Source organism: Ambystoma mexicanum, chromosome 13, assembly GCF_040938575.1.
Source record: "Ambystoma mexicanum isolate Mex_15411 chromosome 13, UKY_AmexF1_1, whole genome shotgun sequence".
Taxonomy (NCBI): domain Eukaryota; kingdom Metazoa; phylum Chordata; class Amphibia; order Caudata; family Ambystomatidae; genus Ambystoma; species Ambystoma mexicanum.
Window position 1 is genome coordinate 142,570,986 of NC_090938.1, and position 13,845 is coordinate 142,584,830.

At 44.2% G+C, this 13,845-nt stretch overlaps 1 protein-coding gene across 3 annotated transcripts in view; it reads left to right on the plus strand.

Annotated features, from left to right (window-relative positions):
• The window catches only part of TAF11 (TATA-box binding protein associated factor 11), a 302,110-nt gene extending 290,277 nt beyond the window's left edge, over nucleotides 1-11,833 (plus strand). For all 3 annotated transcript variants that reach the window (XM_069633496.1, XM_069633495.1, XM_069633497.1), the window contains 3 exons: nucleotides 4,840-4,927; nucleotides 5,252-5,348; nucleotides 11,256-11,833. In XM_069633496.1, the coding sequence (XP_069489597.1) occupies nucleotides 4,840-4,927; nucleotides 5,252-5,348; nucleotides 11,256-11,386 (316 nt within the window). In that variant the 3' untranslated portion in view covers nucleotides 11,387-11,833. The remainder of the gene's footprint in view (nucleotides 1-4,839; nucleotides 4,928-5,251; nucleotides 5,349-11,255) is intronic.
• The last annotated feature ends 2,012 nt before the right edge of the window (nucleotides 11,834-13,845 follow it).

Consider the following 13,845-nt stretch of genomic DNA (forward strand, 5'->3'; position numbering starts at 1 on the left):
CGGGAAAAAGTGGTGAGACGGTTCAGCAGGGCTCCACCGGGTGGTGTCGTCGAAGCAGGTCGGCTCAGCTCTTCCCTCGTCGGATTCTTGGTCCTGTGGCGACTTCTGAAGTCCCAGTCCCCAAAGCCCTGCTTTTATGCAGCAAACCCCCATTCACCCAGCCTAGCTGTCACTCAACCATGCTAAGTGGTGAGCCGGGCGGCTCACCACTTGGGCCAATCAGGACGGAGTGCGACTTGAGTTACCAAGGTAACTCAGTCCAGGGTGCCTAAATCCCCCTCCACCCCTCCTAAGTACCCCAGACAGAGTGGCACCACTTTGGAGGGCTTCTGTGGAGAAGCCCGCCAAAAGTGGAACAAAGGGCTCCACTTTGGGTCAGAGTTACAGAGGCGAACACCAACGCCATTTTAGAATCAAGTTTTGGCAAAAAGTCCCAACCGGAGTTATAAAAATAAATATATAAACCGGCGGTATGTTTAAGGCTACCGTAAATAAATAATTAAATGTGTTAGCCTAAAACAATGGGAAATCCCATAGGGAAATATTCGCGGTCGAATATAAAAAGTAGTTTCCACTGCCACCAGCCAAAACTCGATCAGGGGGGACGGAGACGTGCCCCCTCGACTAACAGACCCTGGGGCAATCGAATTGCCCCAGCCAGTACGTCCACAATATGATGGTTTGTACTGGTTCTGTTCAGGATTCAAGACTAGCAAAGTCTTTGGTGACTTTACATGCCCTGGGAGACAGTAGTCAGTCCCAGGGTATGGAGTCTATGTTGGGGAGTCCCTAGGACACCCCTGGGTCACGGCACAGAGGGTGCTGTGTGACCCACATCACAAAAATACATGAGGCCCTATGGAGTAAGAGACCCCATAGCCCATTCAACACAAGGTTTAACCAAGAAAACACACTTCAACATGTCCAAGAGTGAGGGTAAAAGAGTCTCACTCTTGGCAGGAGAAAAAAATTAAACCCCAGAAATCCAGCAAAGCTGCTGGGGGACTCACTAGGTAGGGAAATTCAGCCTAAACAGAGAATTCTCCCTAACAGGGGGCGTGCTCCTTTCTGCAGCGCCCTTTCTTTCTATTAGCCCTTCTCAACCCACCCCATCTTCACTCTCCAAAAGTACCAAATAAAGGTCGGTGGCAGAAACCTGTTCTGAGTGGGGACAGATAGGGTGGTGATTTCTCCATCAGATGTGGCTGGAACCAACCTGACATTGGGTGGGGACTGCGGCAGCTCATGAATTCTATCCCACCGCCCCCTGCCCCCTCCTGCTCAGGTCTTTTCTCAATCGGGAAATTCTCCAAGGATTCCTTTTCCCTTCCTTTTCCGATGGGCCCGTGGTAGTAGAGAGAATATACTTCTATAGTATCAATAAAGTTGACATCGTTTCCAGGCAGAGTACAATTCGATCTAAGAAGCCTTTTGGCTACAGGGTTAGCTTCACATTCTATATCACACAATAAATCACTAATTAACACATTAACTACCCTAATGGACTGAAACATGTTAAAAAAATATCTTCTTGGAGCTCTCCCTAGGAGAAACCTCAGTGGTTGATTTCCTCTTAGATATTGGCTTGGAAGTGTAATTTGTTAGCAGCAGGAAAGCTATAAACCAAGGAAACAATGGTGGCGAGGTTTAGTGAATGATCAAAGGCAGGTAAAGCTAAAAAAAAAAGAAAAGGGGACGCCTACAACAAGATCAAGCACATCCAGTCCTGCAGAGGAATGGGACTAAGCAGGCACAAGGAGTAGGCGTAGGCAACGTCCAAGTGACTAGAGGGGCACCTAGAGTCCGACCAGGCCCAGTGCGTGTAGCGAAAACAAATAAAAGAAAAATCAAGCCAGTTTGTCACGTGCCTGCCTTCCTGGCGCTTGTGGTCATCATGGAAATTGCGCCGCCATTAACCTTGCCGGTGTGCTTTCCTCCATTTTCTTGGTTAGCGTGCTAGCGTTTTTCTCCTCTTCCTTTCACTTCCTACTTTAGTCCCACCCTTCACTCGCTCTGTGCATTGCAACCCCGTTCACTGGTCTGTGATTTGGATTAACACTCTCCAGTTTTCCACTTGCAGTTGCTACTGCTTCTCTGCCTGCCTTTCCCTTCCTTTTCTCTCTTTCCTTCCCTCTCCTTGCTGCTTGCCTTCCGCTCTTTTTAGTTTTTTCTTCTGAGCCCCGCCTCCGCTTCCCGCTTTCTACCTGAGTATCCTCCGCCTGTTTTATTTTTCCTCCGCTGCCTCTTTCCTCCGCTACGGTTCTTCCTGGTTTGCCTGCCTCTCTCCCTTGTTTCCTTACTCTGTTGTTACCTGCTGCATCTTTGGCGCCGCCCTTCCTCGCAACTACAAACCTTCCTCCACGGAGTACTTACCGTTCCGTCGTGACTCCTATCAACAATCTCCGGATACGCAGTGGTCATTTCAAGAAGTTTTTTTCCAGCCTCTGGCTTTTTTCCTCTTGACCTGGTGCCCTCGGAGGGGAGTCCTGTGTTCTCTGACTCCTGTCGGCGCCACAGAGGCTTCTCTCCGGGGACGACCGTATCTCTACCAGAAGAAAAAGACCACTAGACTAAAGAAAGACAAGGGGCCTGAGACTACTACAAAGGATTCAGGTGAGGGGGAGTCAACAGACACCAAAGACATTGTGATTGACAAACCTCAAAGAATTGACACAGTTGAACCTTCTGCACCTGTACTTGCACGAATGCGCCACTGGTATCATTGTGGTATAATTCCAAACTAGGGCTTGATAATTAAAACTGCTGTGCAAGGCATACACTAGTTACAGTACTTTTTTTTTTGTGTGTGTCTTGAAATCTTAAATTGCAAAAAAAGGTCCCAGGATGAAAACGCCACGGTAAAAAGACTATTAAGTTAAAAGAGGGCCTGGCAGCCCCCAATGCCTTAAGCTCAGAACAGCCTGCAGATCCAAACAGCTGTGCACCCTTCTCTGGCAAGGGTTTCCAGGATGCTTTTCAGGCTTGGGCCAGTGCCAGAAGCCAGTAGTTGTCCCCAGGTGATTCTGGCTTCACTGCTGCGGCTATAGACAGACAAGCACCCTTAGCCAACGCAGGCTTCACTCACCCTAGAACCTAATTCTCTCAAAGAGGTGTAGCAATTGAAATTGATTCTGGCTTGGGCCAATAGCCAGTGGAGAGCCCTGGTGTGTATTATTTAAATAGCAACATAGAGCTACCCAGCTACGCCCTGAACCTTTTTGCATCCGGTAGATTTTGAATTTGGGGAGGGCTGCATATTATTGACAGTTAGTTTGGGTACACCTACCTTGGAGTTTATCTTTAAAGAGTGTGTGTTTTTACGATAGTGGAAGGAGGATTTGACCTTAGCAGCGCCATGCGAGTTGAATGGCTTAAAGTCCCCCCCCCCCCAGCTTCTTAAACTACTTCTGTAAAGGTGGTTTGAGTGGTGGCAGGCACTGCCCATCGTGCCTAGGACACGTTTTGGGCTTATGACTAGGATTTCAGTCTTGGAGCCAGTGGGTTGAAGTTTTTCAGTTGCTCCTGAAATGGAGAGTTGGCTGCTGCCATTGATTTGTAGGTATGTTGACAGGTTAAGGTGTAAAAGCGGAGCTGTTCCTGCCGTAGATTTGTCCATCAGGAGACCCTCCAGAAAATCATATGGGTACTTGCTGTAGGTTTGAAGGAGTAGTGTTCTCTCCTTAAATGTAGTTCCCTGCATAAGAGAAGAGTGTAGAGGGAGCAACAGGACGGGATGTGGGAAACAGGGTACAGATTGTAACATTCCAATTCATTGCTTGCAATCAGGTCCACTGTACTGCATGCACTTTCTAGGAAACTGGGATAGCTCTGAAGTTGGAGATCTAGAAATGTAGATTTAGGGCTAGAACTCCATTGAGCCATCTACTGCACAATTGAAAAAAAATGTTTATCACAATTATATTCAATTCTTCTAATTGTAGTGTGTTGGCTATTGTTGGTCATGAGAAGTGACATAAGCCCAAAAGTCATTAAATTAAATCTGTTACGCAGCAATAATATCAAACTCAATAATTGAATTTACTTTGGTTACAAGAACCAGGGATTTTGTGACTTGGGAATGAACCCATGAGAGTGGAACTTGTATTGTATTGTAAAATACATAACATACGCCTTTGTTGTATTTTCTTTGGCTCCAAGTTTAAGGGGTTCAAGCAATTAAAGAACCTTGATTATCATTTGTGTGTACTAATGAAGTAAGATAAATGGATCAATATCTTGGTCGTCAGTTAGCTGCAACTAATCAAATACCTTGATGAAGACCTTAGTGGTGGTCGAAACACACGTGTTGGCAATCCAGTAAAAAATATGTATTGAAAACTGAACAATGCTTTTCATTTGAGAAATGTTGTGTTTGAAGGCAAACGCTATTTAAAAATCAAGGGTATGGCGTGAGTGGTAGTTTGTTCATGTGTAAAAAGAGATCTAGTTAAATGTAATTTGATTTGTGTTTTGGCCAGTGTGCGCTGCATTTCAAAATCTGAAAGGATTAGATGGAGGAACCATTATCTGTCATATTGCGGGGCTCATTCCAGATTTTGACTATGGCGGTTTCAGAACCTCATATTTTACATTCAGTGCCACCATCCTGATTGTTGATGTTGGCATGGTCAAGTAAAGTCTGCTTGCACCTCCCCCATACCCCTCCCAAAGTGGCTGAGATTCCTATTCCACCCTATGTCGCAGCTCCGGAGCTTGGGAGAATTCAGACCCATGTAGTCCACTCTCAGAATGCCTGCCCCCATCAATGCAGTGTGGAGTAATGTATCCTATAATTACTACTTGTAACGAAGGAATGACCTCAATTTCTCCTTTCACCAGGATATTGGTGTCTTCATTTTCGGAAGAACAGCTGAACCGCTATGAGATGTACAGACGCTCCGCCTTCCCCAAGGCAGCCATCAAAAGGGTAAGGTCTGGAAAATGTGTAGTTTGCTTCATGTGTTTCAGTGAAGCGACCTGTGCAGTACTTGTTTGCAAGAACCTTCATTCCATTTAGAAAACAGATTCTATTGGTTCTACTTAAAGATGATGGGTGGGTCAATGCTTGCATATTCCTGTTCTCCCTGGAGCATTCTGGATTCAGATAAATTCAGTGATTCAGATTAACTTCTGTGGGGCCATGCTAGGCTTTTCCTGTAGTCGGCAAGACTTCTTGTGGGTGGAGTATGCGATGACCATTCTAGAATATCTACATCCAGTCTGGTTGATTGCTTTTTTTGGTCTTTTCAAGCTGATCCAGTCAATCACAGGCTGCTCGGTCTCTCAGAATGTGGTGATCGCCATGTCTGGTATCTCCAAGGTCTTCGTAGGAGAAGTTGTGGAAGAAGGTGAGTGGCAAATGTAAACACTACTTCGGGTTGTGGTTTGCAGAAGGATGATCGTGGTGTATCGTTGCGATGACACTTCATTATTTGGGATTTGAAGGAAAAGGGATGGATGCCTTTGTTAAATTAATAAATTCAGATTATCGTATAGCACGAAGAGCGAGGGGAAGAATTTGCTCTTGGTTAAACCCTAGCAAAGAAAGCTGCTACCATTAGACCGCTCTAATAGTTAATCCTTTGAGGGGAGGCATTTCAATGGTGTCTGTGATAAATTAGGATGGGTATACAAATTCCTTATAGCACTCAAAGGGTTATGGAATATACAGGCCAAGAAGCAGATTCAAACAAGCTATTTTTTTTTTCTTGTCTGGTTGCGGACTTGGATAAATGCCTTTAGGCCCTAGAGGGTTTGTCTACAACTAAAAAGGGTGTTCTGCTTGCCAAAGGATCCAAGCAAAAGGTGTAGATGGGGGCAGACCACGATTTTCATGACTTCCCCACCTAGAAATGATCCTCTTGTTCTTGGTTCTAGTGCGGTCTCAAAGATAAAGCAAGCTTTTTCACACCCAAGCACAATTTCAGCAGTACAACACCCAGCATGCTTCTGGTCACTTCCAGAGATATGATGCCCAGCTCATGTCCTGGGATATAGCACCCAACATGCTACGAGCCACTTCCAGGGATATAGTACCAAGCTAATCATGCACCTATGGAGATGGTGCTTTTCTCACCAAGCCAGTCACAGCATCTCATTCATTGTTGGATTTCTGCACCTGCGTGATGCTTTAGTGTTCTGCGCCTTTCTTGTAATATTGGACCACTCTTGTGTCTCGAGCCTCTCAACACACTTTCCTTTTAGCTCCTTGGGACTTTTCAATTTGCTCTGGTCACTCAACTGGCTTGGGCCTTTAAGATCCCTCTAGTCCTTAAGTTCTTTCAGGCCCCTCGATGCTTGCTCTCGGCTTAATCTGTGGAGCTGTCACCATCTCCAAACCCGTTTACGGCTGCCCTCATAGGGGATTATGCTAGACTGATGTGGACACCTTAAATTGGTAATTGGATGCAGCAGTATATCTGCTGTGCATGTCCCCGAACCTCTGAAAGGCTTGACTGCTCTCTTGATGTCAGCATACCTGCCTCTTGAATGCAGGTATGCAGAGAATGCAGCTTCTTGTTTGGACTTGGTGATAATTGGTGGGTGCTGCAGCTCCTGCAATTTGTGGTACTACTGTGTGGTGTTTCCTGGAGGGCCTGTGTCCCGAAATGTGTAAAGGGGCTTGAGAGAAAAAGCGTCCTCTGTTTATGATCAAAACAATCCTGGAGTGTTATCATGTGGAGAACAGACTTTATAGGTGGCAACATCAGTTCATTAGTCTTTTGTCATTCTGAAACTCTGGCTTGGGGGGGGGGGGTGGGGGGAGTCTTCCCATGAAGATGGAGGGTGTTGAAAGGTAAATCTGACCTCCCAAATCTGGAGGTCATGTGGCCAGGTTTGGAATACACTGTGGCAGTGATGAATGTGGTTGGAGAACAAAAGGATAGAAAGGGCTCCTTTGGATCTTTTGACAAGTTCAAGTATATATTGCAAGACTGGCACTCAAAGAGGAGGAAATAGTCTGATATTCTAATACTATATTGTCTCTGAGGTGTGATGAATCAAGGGAATTTGGCCCTTCTCCCCAAGGGGCAACCTCCCCCTTTGAGGCTGGGGAGATGAGCCCTTTGGACAAGTGTGACCTCACTGGGAGAGACCCCCCCACCCCCCCTTAGGGGACAAGGACTTCTGTTCCTCTAAGGAACTTCCTAACCCCTCTCCAATGATGGCATACTTGGGACTGCCTGAGATACTTAACAGCAATAAAAACCAAGACTGAGCTGTCTCTTTAAGGACAAACCTCGACTTCACTGTGAGGACAGGCTGAGAGGAGAGAGTCATTTGGCAGCAGGGGAGGCTCCCAGGTAGCGCAAAGCAAGTGGGAGGCAGAGCCTGCAGAATTCGTATTGGCTCTGACTAGACTGGCAGATATACGATAGGTTATTTATAACGCGTTTAATACCCAGAGGTTTCTTAGCGTGGACCCGGGGATCAAACCTGTGTTGCCCAATGTCGTCTTGCTTCCAAGGCGAGCACGTTGCTGCTGAGCTATCCCCCCCGAGATGGGGGGGGGGGGAGACATCCTACCGAATTGGAGAACTGTGAGCCTGACAACCCGAAACCTGTTGGTGGTGTGACCATGAGTAGTTCATGCTGAGCAGGGAGCCCAATTAAATACGCAGACACCAACACAAGCGGGGATCTGCAATGGCACCAGTTCCCAGGTAGGATGCCGGACCGTAGCATGAAAGCGAAGTGAGAAACTGGCGAAGAGATGCCATTGGAGAAGAGAACTGAGAAAGAGAAGCCAAGCAGAATAGAAGTCCTGAGCGACCGCAGCCCCTGGAGACATTTCCACCATGCTGAGAGAGGTACAGAGGGGCCCGGGAAGTCTAAAGGGAATAGTTACACAAGTGGAGAAACTACAAAGTTGAGCAATCTGAACAGTAACAAAATAAGTGGGAAAGTCATATATAAACTGGGAAAGAGAATATTATATCAGTGGATAGGACTACCCTGGGAAGAGGGGAGCAGATCCCAACCCTCAAGGGATTAATTGTAATTGGAGAGTAATGGAACCAAAAGAGTTTGAAATACGAACAAGAGAAGGGGACAAACCCGACATACAACCACGATGAGCCTAAGCTAAGAAGGAGACATAACAATCCTAAAGGGATAACTCTGCCAAGAGAAGATATCATGCAAGGTCGTGCAGAGCAAAACTATGTGGATGTAAGGATCAAACAAACTTTACGAACGAGCCCTGGGAAAATAATCGCACACGGGAAGAGCTAAATACCTTATCCAAAAATTGCAAGCCCTGGGTCAGAAGGTGGCTAGAGACCATTTGAAAATAAGATATTAAAACAACTCTAAAGCAAAGCAGAACCCTGCTTCACCAAGAGAAGGGAGTCATTTCCCTGACTTTACTTTGAATAGTGGTAGACGGATAGTTTTTTTTTTTTTTCTTCTTGACAGTGGACTTTCTTTTGATCCGGACATTGCCGGATGACTGACATGACGAGAAGCGCCTTGATTATATAGTTTAGGACTACCCCATAGTTATAGGGAGAGATAGGCTGCATTATTATTATTATTACTAAACCGTTGTTGGGAATGTCTTCATAGTGTCTGCATACTTCTGACCCGCCACAGAGGGCAATCTCAACAGTGCTACGGGTTCCTGTTTGGAGGACTGTGTATTGTTACATGCGAGATTGTTACTGTGCCAAATCCCCACTAATTTGAAAGCGCTGAATCCTTGTGTGTGGGGAATATGACTCCTCTGCTTGAGATAACCAGACCATAGTCTGCTGTGAAGAATAACATGACCATGGTTAAAGATGGAGGGCGGTAACACGGTAAACGAGTTTGCAGACACATTGAGGGAGTTAAGGGGGGGCTAAATGCTTATAATGGACGAACACACAACCATACTAATATCTGCTAGAAGGCGGTGACATAGAAATGTATGTTTGTAGCTAATATATACATAGATTCCAAGACTGTTACTGTAAATTGAGATCAAATAGTGTGTGGTCTGTCTGGGGGTGGGGAAGGGAGTTGTGAGCGTACCTGACAATCCTGGTAGATATGCAAGCTTAAAATGCCTACTGTGCTTTACGGCACGGCAGGTAAATTCATGAATAATAAATATGTGCTGTCAAGCCAAATCAAACGCGAGTTCACCCTAGAGTAGGATGTATGGGGGCAGAGGGTTGAATATTGTTGGTAGCAAAAGGAGTGGGATGGGGAGAATTTGCCCTAGAATTTGCCCTAGATGCAAACTGTGTTCTGTACAGTGCATTCTGCCACAGCAGGGACATCTTTCCGCTCTTAGGAAAGGGGAGGGACATCCTTCAGGCTATAAACCAACAATGTAAGCACCAGTCCCTATGCCCACGGAGCAGCATTGAATGGCCAGCTCAATAAATGTTTAACCGTAAAACCTCTCCAGGATAGGGTGACTTTCAGTATGCAGATTCCTTGTCGATGTCAAACCCCAAAGGCTGCTGTCTGAGCAGTCGTACCATGCAAGAAAACCTTTGAGTAATCCTGGGTTGTTTTGGACACTGGGTTCATCTTGGGCGATAGCAAAAACCACCCCTTTCCAACAGCTATCCTGCGCTGCAGTTGCCTAGTTAGGGTGAAATGCAGATGGTTTTAAAAACAGCTCACGTTACTGGAAAACCTACTTTTTCTACGGCACTGAACAGTCTTCAGTTCGAAGGTCCCAGGCTAGTCTTCCGGTCCAGAATGGAGAGAATAGCCTTGAAATACAAATTAATTTGCTCCAAGAATGGACTTGGAGGACAGAGAAATGGTAATCTGCGGAGTTTATACATTTGGAAACCCTTTAAACGTGACTGTTGGTTTTGCATTAAAATCTTTTGCGGCACAAATGAATTTGCTACAGAGGTAAACTCTTATACCTAGGCCCTTTGCCAGCAGTATGATAAATGAAAATGTGGGCAGTAGATGAGCTAAAACTTTCCAAATCCCAGATGGCCATATTAAATAATGTGGCACAACACATTAATTTTCACACATGCTGACCCACTCCCAGATTAAATATTTTGGCAGCAAGGAGGAGTTTATTTTAGTTCATGCATTCAAAATGTTTCGCAATACCTTTTTTCCTTTAAGCCGCATCCATGTAAAAAATAAAAATGTATTCTAATACTTTGCTATTGACATACACTTCATGAGATTATCAAGCGCCTTATGGTCTAAGCACAGGAGTCGCTTTGCTCTCTTTATTTTCCTTTTAATATTGGTTGAGACGTTAATTGGATCTTCCAGAACTTGTCCTTCTGAGTTCTATGCATCTGCCAGAGAATGCAATTTCTCTTTCAAGCATTATGAAGTGCCTCAACCCTCTAAAAATTGTATTGTGTGATATACGTATTGTTATTCTTCACTAAAAAAGATAAAACCCGTGTAAGGAAATATATCTGTACACCAGCACACATGGTGGTACGAAAACGTTTTCCACCAAATCAGCATTTTGTTCCCTGAAATGACGGACGGCTAGGAGACCTTTGTGAAAGACATCTTAACCCTTCCAAACAGAGTAAGATTGCAGATATGCACATTTGCCTGTAGGGAAACTGTAGCCTGGAGCTCCTTCTTAAAAGGAGACTTGTTCAAAGACCAAAGTAACCCCCTCTGTGACCTTCAATGCAGATGATTATAGCTGCCTTCAAATTTGAGGTAAGCAGATCATTTCAGTTTCAGGGGAGCAGGTCTCCTTTTATAAGTCTACATATGTAATTTTGATAATACGGTACTTAGGAGAGCAGCACACTCTACAGAAGAGGTTATAGTCCAATCACTGCAGATTTGTGAATGTGTCTCCTTTAAAGGCTGAAGAAAGTACCCTCTATGTCGGGTCAAAATTAATTCAGAACTATTGTTTATTTATGACGAGCTACTTCACTGATATGCTCTTATCACAGTTTCTCTGTACTAGTGTGTTCTTGATTACTGGCGAAATTGCCCACAAAGGGTCCTTAAATTCGAGGATAGTATGCCTCAAAAATAAGCTTAGCTGATGAAAGCAAATCACTGATGTAAGGGGCTAGGCTGGGATAGATCTGTGTGTTGTATGTTTGTCTATGGTTCTTTATAGAGTTCTAAAATCCTAACTGATATAATCAAGAGGAAGGGGTGTGTAGATATGGCAATCTATTTTGTCTCGTTTTGTTGAAGTTTGCATTGCAATGCTGGTATTTGTGTCAGATGTATATCAAGCTCTTACAGTTTACGCTCTTGTAGATTGGAGAGTACTGAAGATCTTTTTTCCCCTTCTATAGCGCTGGACGTTTGTGAAAAGTGGGGAGAGACACCGCCTCTGCAACCCAAGCATATGCGAGAAGCCGTCCGCAGGTTAAAGGCTCGGGGACAGATCCCAAATTCAAAATACAAGAAGATAATATTTAATTAATAAAATGTCTGTAAAAAACCTTCACAGCAGACTTGCATCAAGGAAGCAGCAAAGACCTTGATTATCCTCTTTGTACACTGGAGGTGCTGCTGAATGTCGTGTTGGTTGGAGGAAGTTTACTGATTCAGATTACAAGACAAGAGTTCTTTACCAATGAGTGTTGAACCAAGTTGGAAGAGCTAGGATTTCAAAATGGAAGAGCTAGGATTTCAACTGGCACCTAATTTGAGAGGTGGTTTGAACTATTGCACACCAGAACAGATATTTTCATAATTTTTACTATTAAGACAAACGAATAATTCTGTCAGTTTATATCCTCTTTTCCCAGTGACACTGTTGACTGTTTTAACTAAGCCTTTTCTGTCTGTGCAAGACATGGTTGGAGCTAAACACACAATTGACTCTTCATTTGCACTGAATCTTATTTAAACTGATTTCTTATTTTGAGAGTACTTTCTTCTTCTTGAGATGGCTCTTGGGGATGTGCTGACAAGTTCAAAATCCACCGCCCCTACCCCCACAGCTTCTAACCTAAGATCCAGTCTTGCTCCCCTCGATCTCGTACACGTTTGTAATCTTTGGAAATGTATGCATTTAGTTCGGGAGCAGTTCAGGGGGAGTATCAGATGTTTATCTCTATAAGCAGCAGGCACTCAAACATCTGGTCAGAGCCTCCGGACTTAAAGGTCTTGGTCATAAAGACACCTTCAGTGTTAACTATGGTATAGTTTTTTTTCTTACAACAAATTATTTTTGGATGTACCCAGTAGAGGCCTTCAGAAAGGCACAGTTGAAGCTGTGACAATCTTGATATCCCCTCGAGCAGGTTTCGGAGGGAATACACCCTTTGTCCTCATGTGCATCTGGAGAGTGGATTCGTTTTTTTTTTTTTAAATATAATAAAGGAGGTTGAATTGTAACTAATTACAAATACTGCATACCAAAGCGAACACTTGGGCTGTTAATGGGTTGGTGTGGCTCTTTCTCCAATATAATCTTCAAGACCATTAGGTTTCTCACAGAGGTAAATATAAATGCTATTTTCTGGGAACAGTTGCAGTCCAGGCAACCACTTAAAACTAAATCACTTTGAGAAGTTTCCATATGCTTTCAGAAAGGAGCTGCATGTTTGGTGTTGGGAGTTTAGTAGAAGGAGCTATAGCCAAGAAGGTAATGAAGAGTTACTCTGGCAGTTTTTCCTAAAACTTTAGAACACCCAAAAACCCTCCAGTATAGGGGCAGTGGTTTCCATAGTTCTTGTGTGAAATGTTTGCAAGGAGCTATCGCAGAGCCAAAACCAAAGGCACACCTGTGTATCATGTCAGATGTGTGCTTTGTCACAGACCATCCATATTAAGGTGCACCTTGGACCGCTGTCTTATTGCACTAGCCATCTTCCTGTGTCTTATGTCTGCATGTCTTGCTGGCTAGAGTGAAGGGATGATAGACGTTAGTAATGATGAGGGCTTTGGATGAGTGTTCTGTGTGGAGTGTCCCTTGGGGACTGTACTCCAATGAGTCAGCTGGCTGATGACTCACTTTTCCTTAATGTACCTTTTTAAAGGCTTAACTTAAAATTGAGGTCATACTTTCCTCCTTAGACCTACACTGCTGCCTCCACTGTCTGCCTCAAGAGTAAGGCAATAATTTGCTACATCTGAACTCTGTACAAGTGCAGTATGGCTTGGGGATAGCAGGGGTGGATGCCACTTGGTCTCTTGGGAAAGCTCCCTAAAGAAAGCATTCTCCCGGGGGGATACAAGTTTATGCTGTAAATATTACAGGAGAAAGGCGTTCAAAACATACCGTGAAACTGGTTTGATGTGATGCATTCATATGCTGAAGACCTGAACGTGTGTGGTAGGTTGAGTACACCATGGCAAGAAAAAGTATGTGCACTTCCAGATGCTTCACACCACTGGGCTATAAACATAGACTTGAGACCTACATTATGCACAATTGTATATGTAATGCTTATTATGTGACATTTTAATTTCAAAGTCTGCTGTGCTGCAGAGGGATTTACAGGTAAAGTAAAATGACGTTCTCAATTATTTGAAAAATATTAATGCTAAGCCACTTTTCTAGTGCTTAAAATGTACCTCCATATCAGTATGCTTCAAGTATTCCTGCAATTTTCCAAATATTGTTAAATGGTCGGAGTGCCAGGAAGAATCTTATCCACAGCTGTGGCTGACATGTTTCAGCCAGTGGTGTTTACTTCCAGGGTCTTAATCAAGGCTGCTCTAGATAAGCAATAGAAAGATACACACATGGTCAAATCATTCTCGTGTTTGAATTGCCGACAGTCTAAAATGTGACTGTAGGACAATCGATAGTGGAACAAATCCTAATGAAACCTTCCTTCCTCCATTCCCCAAACATATGGAGTGCTTCTCAGTATCTGACTGGCACATACAATTTTCTCGGGCACCAATGAAAAAGTGGCCCATAGTTGC